Source organism: Syngnathoides biaculeatus, chromosome 17 (assembly GCF_019802595.1).
Source record: "Syngnathoides biaculeatus isolate LvHL_M chromosome 17, ASM1980259v1, whole genome shotgun sequence".
Classification (NCBI taxonomy): Eukaryota; Metazoa; Chordata; class Actinopteri; order Syngnathiformes; family Syngnathidae; genus Syngnathoides; species Syngnathoides biaculeatus.
Genome location: NC_084656.1, coordinates 14677401 through 14701393, shown reverse-complemented (window position 1 = coordinate 14701393; position 23993 = coordinate 14677401). Strand labels below are relative to the sequence as shown.

The 23993-nt window shown below is 40.3% G+C and overlaps 1 protein-coding gene across 7 annotated transcripts in view; it reads left to right on the top strand.

Moving 5' to 3' along the window:
* cntfr (ciliary neurotrophic factor receptor) overlaps positions 1–23993 on the top strand; it is a 283752-nt gene that overhangs the window by 246008 nt on the left and 13751 nt on the right. For all 7 annotated transcript variants that reach the window (XM_061801928.1, XM_061801931.1, XM_061801929.1 and 4 more), the window contains 3 exons: positions 5916–6033; positions 8123–8289; positions 15242–15405. In XM_061801928.1, coding sequence (XP_061657912.1) covers positions 5916–6033; positions 8123–8289; positions 15242–15405 — 449 coding nt within the window. The remainder of the gene's footprint in view (positions 1–5915; positions 6034–8122; positions 8290–15241; positions 15406–23993) is intronic.

Sequence of the window (23993 nt, the reverse complement as noted above, 5' to 3'; positions counted from 1 at the left end):
TACATCATTGTATCTTCAATTACACATGATTTAGCTAATCTGAAACGCAGCGGGGCCAGCACTGGTGTTGGATTAGAATCAAGCGGGGACCAAAGCCATCTGTCTAAATGAGTTTTGCCTCTCAGCAGCTCAGATTCTGAACGGATACAGCTTTTGCCATTGGGATTTTTAAGATGATAAATTAAATTTTTCAATGGATGGAGGACTGGCAAGGCTTTTGGTTAGTTATACTAACAAATCACATATGTAACCAGGGCTGTAGTGATGATTTTATTTCTAGAAGACAAGTTGACATCCAAACTGTATATTATTAGTATAAAGTTTAACAAACACGCGGGTGCACCCACGCATGAACACAAACACGGGGAGCGGCAAGAAAACATCTTTTAATCTATCAAACAGGAAAGCTAACGGGACTAAAGCAAAAGCAGCTGTGCAGCAGACCCGTTTTCATTCAAACTTTTAGAGAGAACTAAACTATTTGTGTCACACATCCAAAAATGCAATATTGAAGTCGCATACTGTATTTTCCTTGTTGTAAGAAGTAATGTAACAGAGATAAAGGAAATAAATTCACAAAAATCATACCCTGTTGCTGTTTGGAATAAAGAGAAATCCAGTATTTATGTATTTATTTTGTAAAGACAACAAGAAGAAAATTATCTGCAAATTTAATAGAGTTTTGAGAGATATTTTTGCTTTCTGATGAAAAAAAAGACCCAATCTATGTTTGATATTCAGCTGACTGAATGTCTTTCTTTTTGAAAGATTGATTCATACAGATTGCTTTCTGCTTAAACTCAAAAAGGAGTATTGATGTATAACAAGATGCTATTGAGAATTTAATGAAAATAAGTGTCTGAAGTATTTCACAACTTTAAAAAGGCATGTCATGGATTTTGAATTGAGGTCAGATCTTGTGTTCAGCAGTGTGCTGGATCCCTCACCCCATCGCCGGCAAACAAGATCTTGAATCATTGTATCTGTCGCTCTTTCCATCTTCTCATTAAAAAGCAAACTCACACGTCAACACAATCGATTTGAATGTGAAACGAGCGGCTAAGTGCCATTTCCCTGAGACTTTTGAAGGAGACTGCGCAGTCCTCAAAGGACTTGTGATTTCTAGCGAAGCTTGTGTGCCGCATGCAGCATGAGGCTAATAGAGTCATGAGTGGTGTTGGGCTCACCGGGTGTAGTGGAAGTCATGCTACTAAAATTCTGACATTGACATATACATACATATATCTGTGTACGTGTGTGTGGTATACACATGTAACTAACCTGTAATAAACATTTTGAAAGTCGAGTGCAAAGTCTTGGATATAGAAGTGCTAAGATCATGATAAAGCATGCAAAGGTGCAAAAATGCAAATATGAATTGTCATTCATAATGTTTCCCTACAGCCTCATTATTAGTCATCACTGTGGCTGGCGTGATCAACTTAGCCGTATTGTTCTGAGCAGCTAGGTGAGAGCTGAGTGTGCCAGTATTATATTTAGGTCTGAGTTCCTTTTTTCATCAACACTTTCTTTTCATTTTTGCTTGACTTAACCACTTTCTACTTGTGTTGGGTTAAAATTAATGGTGGAAAAGACAAACCAAAGACAAAATAAATAGACTTCTTGTGACTGCTTGCTGAATGTGGAGGTTTGTGAAAGTCTAACCTTTGTGTGACTTTCCAGCAATATTTTTCACAATACAATGTTTCTGGTTTCTAAAGTTGAATAATAGAATTATCAATGTACACACGGTTTGTATAGTGTAGGATTAATTGGCAAATCTTGCCCATCTGTTTGTTAGTTTTCCGGCTGTCTCTTGTTTCTTACAGGATGATTTTATGTATCATTAGGAACGATGCCATTTCAATGATGTTGTGAATTATTCTTCACCACAGAGTCAGAATAAAAAAAAATAAGTTTTTACCGACTTTGAATGGGTTTGTTGCCCTTACACCACTCCACTACTCAAAAATAGGTTTCGGTTGCATAATCCTAATTAAAAAAAAAAAATCGGCATTGTTCAACACAATACCTCCTTCAAAATGAAGAACAAATGTAACGCAACTAAGGTAGTTACATTTAACACTATTGTATTGTCCTTATTTTTCCTTAAGTATTTTTAAATAACTGGTAAACGTTCTACGTCTTAAATTGTTGCCTTTAGATTTATGACTATTTCAAGTTCGTAATAGGTTGGTTGGATCGATTAGGGTTCTTTCTACAAAGCCTACAGGAATGCATCCTGGTTCAAATCTATATGGGTTTTCGTTTGTCTGCCCCGTCGATCAATACTTGTACGTGTGTTTGTTTGTTTTCAATAGTGTGTCTGACTTTAACGTTGACTGAAGCTCTGAGATGAGGGAGAAATTGATCAAGATGGCCGCAATTAGTCTTTGTGATTAATTATATGTGATTAGATGACCTCCCTGACACCTCATTGTTGATACCATTGACAGGTTAATTAGTTGCTGTGGTGACTGCTTAAATAAAGCTAACTGGGTGTGACAGAGAAATTACCTCGTCACAAATTACTCGGACCCCCCACCGTCATTTGTGTATTGTATCAAAACTTTAAAATGAACATTGAATTACAAATGTGAAGTGTAATTGCATTGAATGTTTCTGCAGTATTTTAGCCTGCACTTTGCTAGTGTTTTGCCACTATAAATACAGGAAAAAAATAACGGTTTTTGAAGCAAGAAAGGAGCAGTAATACAGGGAAATATTAGAAAGTTGAGTAAGAGAGCGAGAATAAAACCAGTGTTTGGAGACCTACAGTACATAAACAAATGGGGAACAAATTCTCAATCGCAATATAAAATGAGGTCCTCGATATTAAAATTTTGACTTCTTTTTGTTTTTGTTTTCTCTGAAGATTTTTCTTCTTGTCTTGGTTCACTATGACTATAATTCCTCTCAGTCCGTACTCTCAATTCTGATTTACAAAACCAAAGTTGGTGGTGGTTTGTGGCGATTTAGGACTCCAGTTAGTATGGTACTATTTTGCATAATTCATGGTCAATGCCCGAGATATACAGTAAGAAAAACATAATCCGAGCATGCTTTTATACGATGATGCCATTATTTGAGCTGATACTAGTAAAGCCATTTCTTCGGAACATTACTGAACACCTTTTCATCTGACCACACCTTAGAAGCCTCTGTTCTGGAAAAACATTTTGAGCTACCCTTGTGCACCACGGGGGAGAGAAATGTTCTTCTGCGCGGCTATTCATGCAGTTTTTCCCATGTCCTACTTTCCAAGAGCAAATACTGTAGTTCTTACAGAGAAATATACGCCTTCCCACTTTTTAACTCTGTTATGTAACTGAACATAATGGAGAATGATCTGTTGTCAGTCGACATATCACTAAGGGTAAACACTCACTTGCACTACATTAGGTACAGTTGCACAGGCTAATGTTATTCAGTATAAGTGCTGCATCAAAGCGCCTGCCATGACAACGAGGACTTCAGTACAAATGTCTGGATGTCTGCCAAGGTTGAATCAACACAAATGTGCTTCTTTTACCATCCTTCTGTATGCAGGCCACCTCCAAGTTCACAAACACATAAAAGACAGCAGATGCAGATGGATTTTTTTAATAAAAATTATAATGGGGCGCGGCACAGTGACGCAGCGGTAGAGCGTTGACCTCACAGTTCTGAGGACAGAGGTTCAAATCCCGGCGCGCCTCTGTGAAGTTTTCGTGTTTTCCCCGTGCCTGCATGAGTTTTGTCCAGGCCCTCCCATTTCCTCTCACCTTCATTCATTGGAGACTCTAAATTGCCCCTAGGTGTGATTATTAGTGCGACTGCTGTCTGTCTCTATGTGCCCTGTGATTGGCTGGAAACCAGTTCAGGGTGTACCTCGCCTCCTGGCCACGGCTCAGAAAATGGATGGATACATATTACAATGGGCCAAGTGAGAGTTTAATAATAAATCAGAAGACAAAACTAGAAAATGAATTTGTCAAATGGGGGCCACTGTTGGCATAGTGGTTCACATAGATGATGTTTGTTAAACTTGTCTGGGATCAGTTCTGACTTGCCAAATTGTTGACTGGTAATCCATCCACCATGGACTATCTATGGTGTTGTTTCTTATTGCCCTCACTTAGTGGGGATACATTCCAGCTCTGTGACCCTGAACAGGATAAGATGGATCTCAAATAATAATAATAATAATTCCAGTCACACTTTCATGCTTGGGAATTGTTCTTTTTTTTTTTTCAGTATTTTGGTTGTATGTTTGTTTGGATGAAATATTAACCATCTCTATAAAGCAGATCTTCAGCGCAGTCACTAAATTAAAAAAAAAACTTGAACTTGAAACTTGGTAATGCATTTTTTAAATGTATTTTCTATGCAATTGGATCTCATTAAACGGTGCAAGTCCTTCTAATGTAGTGCCTAATGTGTGTAATCTATAATATTAAAAATCTAATAATCACCCTTATATCATGCATATACAAAAACATACTGTACTGACTGTGACTAATGAAGCACTCAGTGTGAAATGAATTTTCCGGCACTTAAAACTGGTGAAACGGTCGGTGGATCCATTTATAGTGGCAAATAAAATTATTTTCTTTCACCCCTCAAATATCTCCGCTATACGGGGGTCAGTACTATATTTTATATGTAGTGTAAATAACTCTGGGGGAAAGAGGCAAAGAGTCGCAGGGAGGAAGAGGGAGTGGTGGACAAGTGTGTGCTCCACTAGCTGAGAAGAAAAGAGTCTAATCTCGAGGGAGGCCAGAGTTGGCATAACATCACTTCTTCTGGACAACCTCCCTCATTCATCTGTTACACTCCCAACTGCACTATCCTGCTTTTTATTCACATACAATCTTGCCTCCCTGCTATTCTTTTCCAACTTTTTAGCCCCCCACCTCCCCTCCACGCAACACACACACGCACCACACACAAATTTAATTTATTACTCCATGAAAATACTCTCCCTTCTCTGTGACATTGTCTATAAGAATAAAACTAAATGGCATCTATCCATTATCTACCGCTTTTCCGGGTCGGGTCGCGGGGGAAGTAGCTTCTGCAGGGATAGCCAGATTTCCCTTTCCCCAGCCACTTCTTCCGGCTCTTCCTGAGGGATCCCGAGGCGTTTTCAAGCCACCCAAGAGACATAGTCCCTCCAGCATGTCCTGGGTCATCCTTGGGGTCTCTTTCCGGTGAGACATCCCCGGAACAGCTCACCAGGGAGGTGTCCGGGACGCATCCGAATCAGATGCCCCAGCCACCTCATCTGGCTCCTCTCAATGTGGAGGAGCAGCGGCTCAACACTGATCCCCTCCCGGATGACCGATCTTTCCACACTATCTCTAAGGGAGAGCCCGGACACCGTGTGGAGGAAACTATATTTTGGCCGCTTGTATCTAGGATCTTGTTCTTTTGGTCACAAGCCAGAACCTAAGACCTTTTTGCCATGGGTGATCCTACCAGGGGCATGAAGCCCCAGACAACTTTGCTCCTCGGATCATCGGAACACACAAACCCCTCCACCACGATAAGTTGACGGCTCGAGGAGGGGTAAAACTAAATGTTTAAAGCTATTTCATGAATGTACAGCTCTTCTTTGACTAAGTGTTCATCTCAGTGTAATGGTCTGAGGTCTGGAGAATCTTGTACAGTGTACCAGACACTAATGCGCAGGACCATCTTGTACGGTGTACAAGATTATTGTACTGCTGAACAACAATAGTGACTGTTTTACTGTATTTGTTGGAGCGGATGAAAAAAATCTTTGAGGAGGGGCTGTTCATTGATAATGTTGTCAAGTGATAATGATATAGATTGAAGAACATCTGTCTTCTTTGCAGCCATATGTGATAAATAATTATGCTATTTGAGTCAAATAATTTGTTTTATGCCCCCCCCCTTCTCCCCCACTGCAGTTTCCCCTCGGGAGCCGTTAGTCTCCTGTAGATCCAACACATATCCCAAAGGCTTCTACTGCAGCTGGCACCAGCAGCACTCAACCTACATCCCCACTACTTTTGAAGTGGATGTTCAGTAAGTTGTTTTTTTTTTTTTTTACATTTTCTGTTAACTGGTTTGCATAAAGCCTATTGTAAAACAAGAAAGACTGCTACTGCTTTTAACAAAATGTTTAGTTCATATAGTTTAAAACCACAAGTGCTATATTTGAAGTCTCACCATGATATTTCTACTCAGTCAAGATTTTCAGTGATGTATTGTCAAAAACAAAACGACTGAAAAAACAAAGTGCTTGCATGCTGGCACATGACTTGACGGACAGGGAGTGAAGAGACTTTGTTCCTGAAGCCATAAACTAATTCAGACCAGAGAACGCGAGGTCGAGATGTTAATGGACCTTAACCTGACCTAAATGCTGCAAGAAAATCAGTTTGGAAAAAGCAGGACTGGTGAATGGAAAATGTGCCATTTTTGGTGTAAGCACCATGTGGGAAACCTAATAATCACCACATCATATTACATGGATGCCCCTGCATTTGTTTGTTATACATAATATTTATGAGTAGTAAATTGTCCTTGCTGATTAATGTTATGCTTAATTAGATGTTTAACAAACAATGGGGTTTCTTCATCAAACAGGCTTGATTTTTCTGTTTTATCAAAGTTGCATACCGTGAACCTAAATGGCGACAAGTACATATTGGTTTCAATATTCTTGAATTACCTCTTTGTTGAAAATAAACTGCCATAAATGTACCCGGCATGTACAGTATACGTTTCAAAAGGAAACATCATTATGCCTCATTAGGGTCATGAAAACATTCACAATACAAGTTGTAGTTAAATGGTAGCCAAAGCAAGCTTTGAATAGGAAAGAAATGGCTGCCCAATGTTCAGCCTATGTATCGTAGTTTTACAAACCATCCACATATCAATTTGTCCAGCCGGCAGTGACATTATACCACATCATGAAGAATACTACGCAAGTAGTTTTAAACAGAAGTCAAGGCATAAAAGTTTGGGAGCAATGCAAAGTGACTTTGTGGGGCAGTTCTAGCCCACGGTCCTTGATTTTGACATTGTGGTAAATACTGTACTGTCATTCTTAAATTATACTTCATACTTGGAGGAGACCAAAGAAGTTCATCTCTGTCACTTTTTTTCCCCTTCATCTTTGATCCTCCCCTGTCTCAAAGCACAGCTGGCGGTCCTCATTAAAACTGCAAAACCGTTATGACTCTATTACAATGATAATAAGGAGTCAGATAACTGAAAGATGATAAGGGCAATCATTTGGTCAGTATCTTCAGCAGTAATGGGCATTGCCCCATCAGCATTAGGGGCAGCGCCCCACAAGCTGTTCTTTTATATTTGATACGGAGCAATGCTTGAGTTTTGCGACACTAATGCGTAGGGATGCGCTCCAAACCTCTCAGTAGGCACTCGGCCAAAAGGGGTGAGGAAGAGAAAATCGGAGGGAACTAAATAGTTTAAATGGAAGTGGGGGTTTGATCCCCTTCCAATAGAATAACAAGAAATTAATGCTCTCATTAGGAAGATGAAAATTGTATACTAGAAAAATCACACAAAATTCTCATTTAAAATCTATTCAAGAGTGACAGTCAGTGGCGATTGCAGTGGGGCAGTGCCCCACCAGTTTAAATATGTGTCAAATAGTTTTTGATCCAACTGTTACTAAATTCTCCTTCATGCAACAAAAAAAACAAAACAAAACAAAACAAAAAAAAGAACTAAATGTTCAACCACTGAAGAGACCCCTTAGGTCAGTGGTTCTATAGGGGCAGTGGCCCACCAGTGATTTGGTCTCATTCCAGTTTGTGTGTGGATAAGATCATAACATTTCTCACAGTCGATTTGGTGACCAGACATAAGAGATGATGATGATGATAATAGGCAGGTCCCCATCAGCTGTGATTCCAGTTCCAGCAGATTTCTCGCTAAATTCTGCTTGGTGCAAATCAACAATTAAGGAGACCCTTCTATCACTTGTGCTTCTGCATCAGGGGCAGCGCCCCACCAGCCTTCTGGTGGATCTTTTTATTTCGGGGTGGGGGGTAGATCTTAACGTAATCAAGGATCTTTTCTGCAGATTTTTGCAACACCTGTGTTTCTCATTTCTGCCTATCATTTTTTTTTCTGTTAGACATAACCAGCGTTTGCTGGAGGTGCAGAAAGACTCTATCCATAAGAATCGCTGCCATGTACGTTTTCCGGAGGTATTCTCCATCTTCCCATACAAAGTGAACGTGACCGCAATCAACGCTTTGGGGCAAGCCTCAAGCACAATCTCTTTTGAGGAATCGTCTATAGGTAATGTATCAATCCGAAGCAAATTTAATCTTTTTTTTTTCTATGTTGCTATTTTGATACACCACAAGGTTTATTCTGGACTTATCTGAACATAACATTTTTACAGTTTTGGAACTCACTCGGCCAAACATTACTGCTCAGTGAAGCAGCATATAAAGGTTTTCATGACCAACTATGCTTAATTTCCAATTTGGCACAGTCTGAGAATCTTTCCCACAAAGATTTGGCAATGAACAAAAAGACTGGAAAAAAAGAGAGTGTCATCTCATGGAAGACGCCTACCCCTCCCCCAATGCTGAAGCACTTGTTTGACCACAGATGATTGATTTTTATTCACTCCCTCTGGATGCTCCGTTGCATACACTCCACTGGTAAGAAACTCACTTGCCCTCTCGCCACGACATGGTCTCTGCAGTACTGTACACAGGGTTTTGTGGTTGTACTTGATATTGACAGATTTCAAATTTAAATTCAGATACTAAAAAGTCTTTTTTTTTTTTTTTTTTTTTTTTTTTTTTTTACTGCAGTAGCTGATCATTGGGGGATACAAGTAGGCCGTACCAAGACAGTATGGATGACGAGAATAGATTGCTCATTGGTCTTACCCCTTCTCCTTTACCTCAGATCGCAATACTTGGTTTAATCTACAGCCTCCACCTCACTACAGCAATTTGTGATCTTGCTGCTGTCAGCCTTCTCTGCAATAAAATGTCTCCTTACTGTTTCCAACAGTCGTATGCCAAGATTTTATTGTGCTAATATAAATGGAAGTCACTGATGACATTGTGCTTTACATGCGTAGCTTCTGTGCAGGGTGGATGGGTTCAATTGCCACTCATTGTAGGTGTGTGAGTGTTGCTAGTACCCTTTAATTGACTGGTGACAGTTTCCCTTTTGTTCTTAGGCTTTTGCACCTTACAACCCTGATCAAGATAAGTGGTATAGAAGCAGTTCAGTGTTTAAACCGCCTCTCACCCCCAGTTAGCTGGGATAGGCTCCAGCATAGCCATGGCCCTAGTGAGGATAAGCGGTGTAGAAAAAGAAAAGAGAATTGTAAATAATCTGATGTCAGATTGGGCAAAAGAAGGTGATCACTCTGTTAGGTTTATCACAACAATTTTCACGAATGTCTCTCCACAAACTTAGTGAAGGAGCTTCTATAAAGAAACTGTAAATTCAAACTCGGCTGGTATATTATTTCTATAGCTTAGTCACCAGTATGGCACAAGTGTACAAACCTCCACCATGTCAAAAGAATCCTAAACAAATCCCACTGAATAAATGGACAGGATCTGGATGACTAATGCCATGTGTCCACATTATTGATACAATTCTATATTTAGTTTGATTGCTCTACTTGACCCTACTTGACTAACTGTAGAGTTGAAAAATTACAGGCACATTTATTGAGATGAAAACTGCAAAAAGCACTGATTCTTGTGACGTTTGCACAAATGTTTGTAGCCTTGCTACATGTTGCAGTTTTGGTTTAATACTGTAAAAATACAGTTTAAAATGAAACCAACTTCTAATAACTATCAAAACAATCTCTCACCTGTTTCTTTTCACTCCAGGAATAAAAAAAAAAAAAAATTTTTTCTTTCAAAATTACCCTAAAATAAAATTACATAGCAATAGTTTTTAGTTTAAATTCCATTTAATTTATATAACAACAGTCTTTTTCTCTACATCTTAGCCAAACTTCATGGAAAATTCTGTGTAAAAATACTGAATGGTTATACGACAAAAGAAGGATTATTAAAATTCCTGGGAGACTTCCTCGAAGGCAATGAAGAGGAAATATGTTCACTTTAAGGAAGGACTGAGCACCACTTAAATAGATAAGGAAAGTGCTTCCAGCGGTTCTCAATTCTACTGTATCCCTTGGAGCGAGGTATGGGTGTGTATGACTTATAAAACACACACTTGCTGTGAATATTTGTGTGTGTGTGTGTTGTGTGTGTGTGTGTGTGGTGTGTGTGTGTGTGTGTGTGGTGTGTGTGTGTGTGTGTGTGTGTGTGTGTGTGTGTGAGCGAGCGAGCGAGAGACAGAGGGAGGGATGGAGGTATTGTATTTTTGTGCAAATTGAGCCAATGACATGCTCTGCTAAATCCCGGACACAGTTTTCATGAAAATGCTAATGCTAGCCAGATTAACACCTTAACTGAGGCTACTTCTCTTAACTATTGGTTGATAAAAATAAATAAATAATGTACAGTACTGCATTACTCTTTTCATTCCATTCTTTAACATTGTCATACACGCCTCTCTACTTTTCACTTCAGTCCTACCGTGCCCTTTTCTTCCCGTATGCTTGCATGCAGAGGCTCTCAGTGACTGTATTGTTAAAAAAAAAAGTTTAACTTGAGTTTCGTTCATTTGACGGAAAAACGAGGCAGATCGTAAATAAATAAAACAATTTCTTGGTTTCTGGTTCACTTCTTGATTCCGAGTGGAAGTGAGGCCATTCTTGGCAGTTCATTTGACCACAGCTGGAATGAAATTAGATGATGTGTGAGTGTGCGTGTAGGTGTGTGCATGTGTGTGTGTGTTTGTGGGTGTGTGCATATGCGTGTATGTGCGCCCATCCATGAGTTAATATGTCTATACATTCTTTAGTGACAGAAACTTTGTCGTAGTTTCATCCCCACCAAATACATCAAGACTTTTTTTTTTACTTATAAAAAATAATTTATTAAAGTGAGTCATGAAGCTGGCCATTATCCATCAATGGGGCAGTTTTGTTGTTTGAGGCACACCTTTTCAGAAGAGTGTGGATAGGGAAGTATGCTACCGTAAGCAGATTACATGCATTAGAATTTTTAACATTTTTTTCCACTTTTTTAATTGGAGAGAGCCCCATGTGACACCCCCCCCCCCCAAAAAAAAATGGCATGTGCAAACTCCTTTTATAGTGTTTCGTGTACATGGGGTGACCAATATGAAAATGAACAGATGGGATATAAACCACATTTAAATCATTAGTTAGGCAAGACACTTGGAGACAGCAGCAGACAACTGCAGCCCCCACATGAAGTTGATTTGTAGTAATACACACTTTACTGCATGTGTCTGGTTTGCACCGTCCTATGGTGCTCACTTCATTTCACTTCCCTTCTTGTTCACCAATGAAACCATGTGCTTTACAATAACAAAGCGCTTAACCTTATGGTAGGCAGCATCAAGCCACACCTCTGATTATGATCTGTCTCTGCAAAACATGACATTTTACTTTTGCTGCTGCCCAATTTTCAGGTTTTCAGCACTTGGGTAAAGATACTGGTCACAGTTGAGAGTAAAATCAGTTCCGAATGGATGAGATCAGTAACTGATGGCAGTGCTTCGCAAAAACAGCATGCAGCACGGCACCACCTGCTATGTTATGTGGCTTACAGGGGAGAGAGGGATAACCTCTGGCAGCTGTGCAGCGTTTGGCAACCTCCACTCATTTTTTAAATCACAGAAATGCTGACTCACATCAGACCATCGTCATAAAACAACAACTGGCGTCAGTGAAAAATGCTGGGGATTCTTTTTTCCATGCACAAATTAAAGACAGCGGATGCGCACGGGATTAAGATCACAGTTGACCTTTGTAATTATTGCAAATGACTTCAGGTCCACAGGTACCTGAAACTATCCCTGGGCACTCCTGTCTGTAATAGGACACCAGAGACACTACTTGAAACAATGAAACGCTCTTTGGGCAGCTGCTATTATACAGCCAACATGACTTCCAGTCTTTGTGCACGTTAAAATCGTACCCACAAATTTGAGGTTTGGCATCCACAAATTTGCCTCCTGTTTTAGGAGAACCTATCCTCAGTTATTTGTTGAAAAACCCACAGGGAAGTGATGCCGAAGTTTTATCCATACAAAAACAATGCTAGTCAGACGGTTTCCTGCACATTGTGGATTTTTTGTTTTTTTACCCACCTCAGCTTCCTGGCGGTACAAGCTCACAACAGCCAGGCTCAACGTTCTCTCAGCTGCAAGTGAAAATCTGCAAGTGTGTGAATGAACAGATTGAGGCTAATTATCTTTGGCAAAGAGCGCCACGTACAAACCGTCAGCTAGGACTGTAGTTTCTCCCGGGTAAAATGACAAACGCTGTCAGCGGCAACTCATGGAGCTAATTACTGAAAATTCTTTGAAAGACTTGATCACAGGCTGGCATTTTGTCGAAGTACACTGCAGGTGTAGTCAGCCAACGTAATCACCACTCACTTGGATTATGCCGCGATGGAATGATCCATTTACCGTATGGAGAAAAATTATTTAGATAAGAGATCATTTCTTTTTACACATACAATTAGATGAGAAAATGAGTCATTTCCCCCAAACTTTTTAGCCTTCACTTTTCCGTCAGGACTTTTTACAACATCGTTGTTTCAAAAATATATCCATCAATTTTCTGTACTGTTTGTCCTGCTCAGGGTCACGGTGAGCTGGGGCTGAACCCTGCTGACTTCTGGCAGACTACAAAAGGCAGACTCTGCCCTGGTCTGGTGGACAATCAAGTACAGGACAAATACAGAGACAGACAATTCACACATGCATCCACACTGTGATTTAGTGGGAAACGAACCCGCACTGCCAACAAGGACAGCAAGCGTACCACTACAACATCAGTGACTTTACAAAATCTTAACCCAAGGAAATGCTTGTAGGACAGAGGTTTTTATTCTTAACTATTGACATTGACCTGAATCTACGAAATAAAATAAGGTACAGCTAAGATTTATTTACAAATACACCACCTCAGCATAAAGATTGAACAGCTGCCGTGTTTCTGGAAATGAAGCCGTTTTACTGACGCTAATGTTGTGCTGCTTTTACTTTGCGCCAGCATCAGTGACTACTGAAACGTGGTAATGAATACGGAGCAACCGCAAAGTGAACACACTGAAATGAACAGAAGTCAACTTCATAACATTCGTCGCGCACATTAAGCAGTGCTTTGTTTACTAAATGACATAGCGTTTTTCTTTGGTTCCAGATCGCCTCATTAAGCTTTGCCCCGCTGCTCTCTGTGATAAATCTACGAGTAGTTTGTTTGTTCTGCATGGCGTGGCTCCAGGTTATCATGGTTCCCCATTTCCGTCGATTCCATTTTCTGAATGGCACATTTGATTTCTTATATGAACCGCTGAATGAATCTCATGTGAAGAGAGAGGTTTGTCTATTTCTTCATCTTTCTTCTTTCTACTTTTACTAATGGAAGGTCACGGTGAGATTAACCATCTCACAATGCCTACCTGCTTTTGTCTGTCTCAGATCAAATCCATCTCAATGTCATGTTCAGTCACTTCTGTCAGAAAATATGCCATAGCCTGTCTATGTGTATTTCATGTTTAATTCATATGCCATCTGGTTATATTTTTATCAAGCCTGAGCGTTGTGAATGCAACTATCCATATCCCGTTCCAACATCTTGTGTGCACATGGTACGCAGAATACTTCACATTAATAAAATGACTGGGCAATAGGGGTGATCTCACAAACAAAAAGATTGTTTAATAGTTTGAAAAAGTATTGATGGGCAGTAGATTCAGTCCCAAAGCTTTAGTTTGGCTTTTCTACACATGTGTATTTTTTATTACTAAAACAGAATGCAGGACTCGCACATATGTTTTCTACAAGGACTGTCAGATTGCATTTATGCCTCATCTTCAAACCCCTCAGAGGTTACCAGCCTCACCCATTGTTGTCACTCATCTCTTACCATCTAGGTTAAAAGTCATTTTACTCCCCAGTGTCCATTTGTGAGTATAGCTGGTCAGCTATAATATTTCTAGTCACCGTATGTAGTTGTTCTTTAACGATTTAAAGGTCAAGTGTCATGCCTATAAACGTTCTGAAATACATATTGTAATGAAAAATACATCCGACATTATTCACTTCAATGTCCATAAGAAAAAATAAATATGAGCGGAGAGCGCGTCATCCATGCGCAAAGTTGCAGAAGTCTCATTCGACATCCAAGTGGTAGCCATATTGCCTGCAAGGTCTGCCCATTACGTCACACTGCGACATTCGCCATTGAAAACACGCTGCACCACCAAGCTCTTTTCAAAGCAGAGAAGATCTCACAAGCGAGCAAAGTGATCGGGGCAATATTACCCTATCGTTTTTAGCCATATTCAGATGATATGCAGATAACTTCTAATTAACAACAGACTGCCAGATAGTATGTATAAGCCAGCCAGGGCAAAGCCGTGCCTCGTCCGCAGCAGACAATGCGCCGCCGAAGCCGTGCCTCTCGTCCGAAGCCGTGCTCGGCGCCGACGGGTACATCGACACATTTAGCACCCCTAACTTACGTGCGCAGATCTTTTGTTACATTCTGAAAGGATTATGCCCCCCCCAACTATTATTTTTTTTAGTAGCTGTGTACACACCTACCTTCATTTGGAACCCACGAAGCTCTTGTCCTTCACACTCATGCAATCCATTTTTCACGACGAACTGGGTCTTTTTGAAAAGTATGAAGAATTAATCCATCCTCCCGAGTTTTGTAATACAATATCATGCAATACAACGAGCTGGAATTTTGGCTAACACGAAGAAACAAAGAGCTACCTTCCAGCAGGTAAAACTAGTAGAAACATCTGCTACTAACGCTACTTCCTGCTTCTTCTCGAAAACAAATCCCTCGAGAGGATTTTCATGGCGGGAGTGACAAAAAGTCATTATACGTCAAAATCATGTTGTGTGGTGAAAAATAGATGGGTCCATTCTGGATTCCTTTTTTTCTATTAATAACATACTAAAAATCATGCATTTCATGACAGTGGCACTTTAAGTAAAATGTCCAAAGATAGTGAACATATGATCACTCCATTTTATTCCACACTTGTATACTTGAACATTTTGGGCAATACAATATATGTTTATACAGAAAACAGTACATTACAATGTGGTACATATTATTTTCTTTCTTCCCTCCCAGTCAAACCAGACCCCCCTGAGCGTGTGACAGCGACTCCGATTCGTTACAATCCGCGTAGGCTGGAGGTATCTTGGCAGAGTCCTGCGACCTGGCCCGACATCGACAACTTCCCTCTAAAATACTTTCTTCGCTACCGCCCTCTCATCAAGGAGCAGTGGCAACATGTAAGTAGCATTCTCAAAAACTCAAAATTGTGAGGCTGGATATACACGGCATGGTTCATGTTATGCAATTCAGATTATTTGCTCTCAAGCGGCATAGCGGCGTAAATAGAAAGTGAAGGGAACAATAAATTGGGTTCATGCAGATCGAAGTCAAGTCCCTTGGACACAAATCCAATACGGATTTGAGCCAATATGAGTGCAGCGTAAAATGGACCGATTGGATTTACGTTGTCAATATGAGCTTGATGATATCAAAATATGTGACTGACTGCCACAGTAAATATAAATGAAAGTGAAAGAATAGATGATTAAATATGGTCCAAATATGATACAGTATCAGTGTATTGATCATTGAATAAGTAAAAGGCTGACAGCAACCAGTGAGGTAATGTGGAGGTTACCTTCAGTTAAATCAATCGTGGGGATATATCGTATATACTTATTGCTTATGTCTATTTTGTTATTAGCCAGTCATGATGCTTTTGGAGTTATTCACTGCACATATAATTTGCCTGTTTATGCGTCTTAGTAAAAGGAGAGTCCTATCAGATATGTGTCACTTGAAATGTGCATGTAAAGAGACAAAATTGAAAAAACTCATGTGTATATCATTGCACATGTATCTAAAAATTAAACACTTTGACCTACAGTGAAAATCCATCCTTACTAAAACTCCAGCTAAATGGATATTTTACATTTTATAAAAAGAACGTTTTTTAAAATCAATTATGCTGGTTATCATACAATTGTTGATTGTCAGCTTTTAGCAGCGATGCTAAAAATTTAAATTCAAACGTTAAACATCAGGATATTTTTAACACGACGCTAAACAAACCTTTTCGAAGCCAATCATTTCAAGTTTCCCTTCAAATGATTGTCTTAGCATGACTTTCATCCAAGGTCATTCAGGCCCAAAAACTGTAGTTGCTTGGATGTATGTTACTGTATCTCACTTCTTTTGAGGGGGGGCTCCATTCCCTGAGGCTTGTGTATAGTAAAAGCATATGCGTCCACTAAAGACTGTCTGTTGGGGTCGAACGTTGCACCGTTATTATCATGCATGTCATTGGTTTGCATCGATGTTATTTCAAGCACTTAGGTTACAGTCTCTCACATACACACGTGTATCAATGAAAGGCTGAATAACATTTTCTTTTGCTTAGTCTTTCCTGAAAACTTTCAGCCTCCCCTCCCGTTGCCTTTCAGCACTTTGACCTCACAGCAGCAATATTCCCCATCTACAGTCCTTTCAAGCACTCTCATCTTATCACACTGTTCTTCAAACTCTATTTAATTTCAATAGTAGAAACTTCTTTTGGGAAAAAAAAATGTAGTGTGTGGTTTTTGCACCTCAATATGTCCGTTGCTCTGCCTGTTACATCTAAAATGTGCTAAATGCTTTATGTAAGTTGCTGTTGTGCAAAAAAAAACATGTGCAGCAAAGCTTTGGACATACTGCTACCTGATGATCATGGATGGAAAGTGTTGCCGTGGCGTTTGCCTTATCGGACAGTACAAGAATGCCTTCTGATGCAACTGCCTGACTTCTCTGACAAATGTATGTCCAAATATACGCTTTCTGACAAGTTAGATTTGCTGATATTGAACACATTATCACTATCTATTATCACGCTATTGATCTATGTTGTTCCCTATGGCTCTATCCCTCTATTCACATCGCCTTGCAGGCACACATTGATATGAGAAAGGAAAAATATATTTGGGGCTGGAAAGTGAAGATTAAGCCTGACACATGCACTCAACCACCGCACAATCATTATGAGAATCGACGCATAATGTGAACGTTCCAAAACCAGAGTCAATGTTTAGATTGGTTAAGAGAACATGATTTGAAAATTGCATAAATGCAGTCAATGACAGCTGGAAACTCCTAGCTTTTCCTCTTTCGTGGTCGTCTTGGACAAAAGTCAGAGGTTTTATTTTTTAGAGCAGCAAGAGCTGGAAAATACTGAGCCTGTCTGGACCTTTATTAGGTGTTGGATTTATTTTATAGTCCTGTGGAAAGCACACAATCTGTTTGAGAGATAGATGATTAATCTTTAAATGTATAACTTGTGGATGGAACCAGAATAATTTCCTATTAAGTGTGAAAATGATTTCATTATTTGGGATGGTAGAAAAGAGGAAGCACGGTAGGCGTTAGATCATCCTGCTCATACAAGTTTTTAATACAAGATAAATTGAATCTCGCACTTCAAGTAGATGCTTATTTGATTGCCAGGTTCCAGCATGAATGCAGTTACACATCTTGTAAATCAAGTGTTGTGCTCGAGCCAATTAGAGATTTGGAGACACCAGTTTCACCTAGTGTGGCAGACAGCTGGGCGAGAATAACTTTCACACGCAACATCCTCAAACGTGTTTGATGGTTTGGAATGTGATGAAACTGAACCCCATCCATCCATTCTCCCCCTACAGCAAAGAGGTGACTTGGTGAGTGTTGAGATGGATATTCTGGATGTGGATATCTAAGAAGGAGGAGATGTATTGAAGCAAAGAGGTGAAAAGTACGCACAAAAAAGATAAACATTCGTGGAGTGTTTCAGGGGAAAGAGATCAGCAGAATTAAAACAAGTGCTTATTCCATTTAGTAATAATCACACACAAAAATGAACAGTATTACTTGAATCATAAAATGGAAAGAGTAATGGGTTTGCATGCGGGAGAGCCTCAGACAAAAATGATAGAAATGTGCGGAAAGGGAAGCTAGTGATAAAATGTATTGAAGAACTTGAGCCAAAAATAAATAAAAAACACAAGAGATGACTTTGAAAGGGAGTTTTCAGACCATCAGTCAGAAGGTGTTTTGCATTATGGGTTGATAAATGAATGCCTCAAATGAAGAGAGACGTCTAGGGCGAGTTGAATCAGAAGAGCAAGACGTTAAAATAAAGACAAAACTCAGAGAACGAAAGTCATCTCAACAATGATTCCTACAATAAATTAAAACAATGTAAGAAATGTGATGCTCTTTTTCAACCTTATTTAAACTGAACAAATCTGAAATATGCAAAACACGTAGCGACGAATTCCATAAATGGCAGTTATTTTGGGTATTTACTAGAGTTGCTCAAAATTCTGTGTAAATGTATTAATCAAGGTGGCATGCTGGCTCAAATAGAAAGCATTGGCCTCACAGTCCTGAGAGCCCAGGTTCAGTCCCAGACCCGCTTGTGTGGAGTTTGGATGTTCTCCCCGTGCCTGCATGGGTTTTCTCCGGGCACTCCAGTTTCCTCCCACATCCCAAAGACATGCAACATTAATTGGACACTCTAAATTGTCCCTAAGTGGGATTGTGAGTGTGGCTGTTTGTCTCAATGTGTCCTGTAATTGGCTGGCAACCAGTTCAGGGTCTACCCCACCTCCTCCTACCCGTTGACAACTGGAAATGGCTCCAGCACACCCGCCACCCTTGTGAGGATGATGGATGGATGGATGTATTAATCTAGAGTTCAAGTACTTTTTGAAGCAACAGAAGAAAGAGGGTGTTTCCAACTTTGGGAGCAACCATCAGATGGCATGGCTTATTTGGAGCCCAACTAAGCCCCCCCACTGTCTCCCTAAGTTTTTTTATATTGTTTTTTTCCCCACCAGTTTTAACGTGAGGGTGCCACACCACTCCGTTTGAGACCTAAATTTGTAAATCTGACATGAATGTCAGTGCCTCACCAGCCATGAAGCTCGGCGCACATGGCTGCATCCACTTGCCTTTAAATGTTCAATGAATCCAGTGCCGTTTCCCATGACCTCTTTCTAACGCTCCTCCGAAGTGGAGCTCAACTCTCTGAGCAATTAAAAGCAATGGACCAGTCACTGTGATGAGAACAATTTCACATTGCTCAATATTCTCTTTCCACTAAGGAATGAAATTTACATCCGCTATGCTGTAATTTCCCTTTGGGGGTGATGCTAAAACTCCAGTCGACTGAAAACACGCACATACCCATGCAGTCAGAGTCGCACACAGGAATATGCGTGTTGAAGCAGCGGGAGCAAATGCAAACAAACCGGGCGTCTAGATGTTCACACACACATAAAATAAAAAGTCAACAGAGACACTCTCAGAAGTTAACACATTCTCGTTCCCATAATTAAATTGAGGTGATACAAGTATATGCATTGTTCTTCTAAGTGGACTAGTCACAAAGTGGGATGCTAATACGCAAGCACAAACAAAGATGCTAACGTTAGGAATGGTTAGTGCATCAGACAGGCAGAAAAGCGACGAGTGATGGCACTTTTTGTATTCCATTTAATATTTTTCCTTCCATTGCATTCCTCATCTCCCTGCCAGACATGCCTCCTTCACTCACCCTCTTTTTTTTTTTTACTTACAGATATCACATCTTCCACTCTTAGCAATCACCTTGTCATCCATCCATCCAGTCTGCCCCATCCACGCAATAGGCCAGCAATCTAAGCATCCAACCCTTCAGGCATTCATCTGTATCTATGACTGCACATGATAAATGTCTAGACCTTGATTGTGGGAAAACATCCCATCAGGAGGACACTGGCACAAGACACATCGTTTATCAGGGGCGACACTATCGCGTTACAGTCATCATCGTTTAGCTTGGCTCCAGAAACACATCCAAGAATATGAGACTTTTACATTTATCTAAAAAAAATGTTGGTCTTTCCAACTCAGGAAAAAAAAAATGTTTATTTATAACTCTGGTAGTGCTTATTTTCTTGGTAGATTCATCTCTTGGTTGGCTTTCACCACTTTCGCTCATCATCATGTCTTATCTGCTAATGCTTTTATCACGCATTGTTGCTGTTTTTTTTAATCCATGCCACCATTGAACCCAGCCTCTCTGTAACTATTCTGATAAAGTTGTGTCCCTAGAAAGCAAAATGATACATGAATAGAGTGAACTTATATCACATAAATACATTTGGGTTTTTTGCTCCAAGGGGGAAGAATGGTGAGCACATCTGCCCCGCAATTCTCAGTTCCATTATTCATCCGTTTGACCCTGCTTCTTTTCCTTTCGGCTTGTCCCGTTAGGGGTCACCACAGCATGTTATCTTTTTCCATTTAAGCCTATCTCGAGCATCCTCCTCTCTAACACCCACTGTCCTCATGTCCTCCCTCACAACATCCATCAACCTTTTTTTTGGTCTTCCTCTCGCTCTTTTGCCTGGCAGCACCATCCTCAGCACCGTTCCACCAATATACTCACTCTCTCGCCACTGAACTTGTCCAAACCATCGAAGTCTGCTCTCTCTAACCTTGTCTCCCAAACATCCAACTTTGGCTGTTCCTCTAATGAGGTCATTTCTAATCCTATCCAACCTGCTCACTCCAAGCGAGAACCTCAACATCTTCATTTCTGCTACCTCCAGTTCTGCTTCCTGTTGTTTCTTCAGTGCCACCATCTCTAATCCATACATCACCACTGTTTTATAAACTTTGCCCTTAATCCTGGCAGAGACTCTTCTGTCACACAGGACACCAGACACCTTCTGTCAACTGCTTCACCCCGTTTCTTCACTTCTTTACCACACTCACTATTGATCTGGATTGTTGACCCCAAGTATTTGAAGTCATCCACCCTGGAACTTCACTCCTCCTCCTCCGCCCCTCACATTCATGCACTTCTATTCTGTTGTACTTCGGCTAATCTTCATTCCTCTCCTTTCCAGTGCGGGCCTCCATCTTTCTAATTGTTCCTCCACTGGCTCCCTGCTTTTCACTGCAGATCACAATATCATCTGTGAACATCATGGTCCGAGGGGATTCCAGTCTAACCTCATCTGTCAGCCTAGCCATTACTACCGCAAAAAGGAAGGGTCTCAGCGCAGATTCCTGATGCAGTCCCACCTCCACCTTAAATTCTTCTGACACACCAACGGCATACCTCACTGCTGTTCTGCTGCCCTCATACACGTCCTGTACTATTCTAACATATTTCTCCACCACACTAGACTTGCCCATACAGTACCACAGTTCCTCTCTTGGTACTCTGTCATAGGCTTTCTCTAAGTCTACAAAGACACAATGTAGCTCCTTCTGTCCTTCTCTGTACTTTTCCACGAGCATCCTCAAGGCAAATAATGCATCTGTGGTAGTCATTTTAGGCATGAAACCATACTATTGCTCACAGATACTTACTTCTGTCCTGAGTCTAGCCTCCACTACTCTTTCCCTTAACTTCATTACACGTTGAACCCTCACTTGTGTAAAACTTGTACTTGTATCACCTGCCAACCCAGATGAGTTGAGGAATAAATGATGTTGAATGAATTTATTTTGTGAGAAATACATTTCGAGGCCAAAGTTGCATATACCTACTGTACATGTAAGCTGCCAAACATGGTTCCTTGCACTACAGAGAGGTAAACTGTGGTGCTGAATGCAGTACTGTACATTTTCCTTCTCACTTTTTTTTCCCCCTTGGAACACGGGGTTATAGTATTTTGGAAGTGTGACAGGATCTGTTGGGAAATATGACAATGGAGCGAGTTTGATCAAAAGGTTATCGGCGATAACATTTTAATGCGTAACATTTTTGAAAGTCAGGCTGCTCCACCTTCACTGCTGTACTTGTACAAGCTCTGAAGATGTTTTTCGACCTGTTGGAGGGTTTAGTGCCCTCTTACAGTAATTGCTGCCTTGGCTATTTGGGGGCTTCAGACCGAGAGAAATACCACCTAGTGAAATGTTCCTTGGACCTGGCGTTTGTGTGAACACACATGTGCATGTATACCCTCGTATATGGGGGGGAGAGTATGGTGGAAAATGGGAGCTGTCAATCAACGTAATGAGACCAAGCTTCTAAGTGTAAGCACACACACACACACACACACACACACACACACACACACACACACACACACCGACCGGCATCGGGCCAGTGGAAGTGCCATATAATTGGGTTTCCTTTCCAGGACAACAGACATGCTCAGTGGATTAGATCTGACCACCGACGCCAATTCCCTCCATGTCTCCCTCGCTCAGTTTCCATCCATCTTGATTTTTCTTTCCTTGCTCATTTTCTTTTTGAATAATTGATCCATAATCTTCTGTTCTGATCTTTGGCTGTTGTTTTTTTTTTTTTTTTAATGTTTATCTTATCTCATTGCCATTTCCCCCCGCTGACCTACAGAATTTATGTCAAACATTTCACGGAAGACTGCAAGTACTGTACGGTGCAACATGGGGTAATTGGGGTCACTTTTTTTTGGGTATCTCCACGACATCACTGTAAATAGAAGATGTGAAAACATCACTGTAAATAGAAGATAAGAAAGGATGTGAGAAAAATGGAGGGTCACTTTCTTTCTCATAGTTTTTGTGCAATCTCAGAGGAATGTTCACATTTCCTCTGTGCCCCCTTTGTATGGATTAGTGAAGAAGCTATTGGAGTGTGTGTACGTGAATGTCTGTGTGCTGTGAGTATGCGAGGCATTCCTGCTTTTGTCCTTTAGCCAGGGCTTAACTACAGCATGCGGTGGAGAGGTGTTCAGCATATTGCTGCATTCTACCAGTTCAGGCTTAAGGAATTTTAATTGGATACCTGAGGAGGAATTCTACGCATTTGAAATGATCCCAAATGGTGGCTTGCCTCAAATTTCACATCTTTTGTGTCAACAAGTTTTCTCATTATACTGTATCAGATACAGAGATTCCTCAGTTGTCGTCAGTTTCATCCCAACAATACCAACATAACCCATTTTTTTTCTCTATCAGTCCTTTGCCGCTGTTGTCAGCTTCCACAAGCTGACGCTAGATCATCATGGGGGTGAGCAAAGTTAGACAAAGTAATTAGTCTAACAACCTTTACAAATCATGTATCTCATGCAATGCAACAAAACCTAAACAGAATACAGTGGTGCCTTGGTTCTCGAACACAATCCGATCCGGAAGGCTGGTTTAAAACCAAAACGTTTGAAAACCAAAGCATGTTTTCCCATTACAATGAATGGAAAATGAAATACTGCATTCCAAGCCTAAAAAAAAAATTTTTAAAGCGATTTTTTTTTTTTTTTTTTTTTTTTTTAGCTTTTGTATGTATTCCATGTATAGTTTGAATATTTTATATAATTAATTCATTTAAGAATTTTTTTTTTTTTTTGCTTAAAATGTATGCTTTAGCCTAGTAGAGTATGCAAGCCTGGGAATGCATTGCCATATCTGTATCTCGGCCCCTAGCCTTGTAAACCTTTTTTTACTAACAAAAGTGCAGAATAACTTTAAACAAGCAAAAATGTGGGGGGAAAAACCAAATTGTTTTTTATTTTCACAGAAAGTACGTAACAAATTTGCAACTAGAGGTAAGGTTCATGGAACAAAAGAAAAAAATCAATGCAAAACACCATTTTCAGATGTCTTCGGTGGGGTGACTCACCCCTTTTTCCACAAAGAACAAATCTGTTTGCTTCTGCCATCTTTTAAGCACTTTTCTGAAGTGGCTCATAGCAACATTAAAATTTTGCAGTGCTCTGGAACATTCAGCTTTATTTGGGTGATGAAGTTCTACAAAATGATGGATGTCGTTCCATTTAGCGCAGATAGCTTTAATATTGGCACTTCAGACATCCTTCCTGCCTTCAGCCTC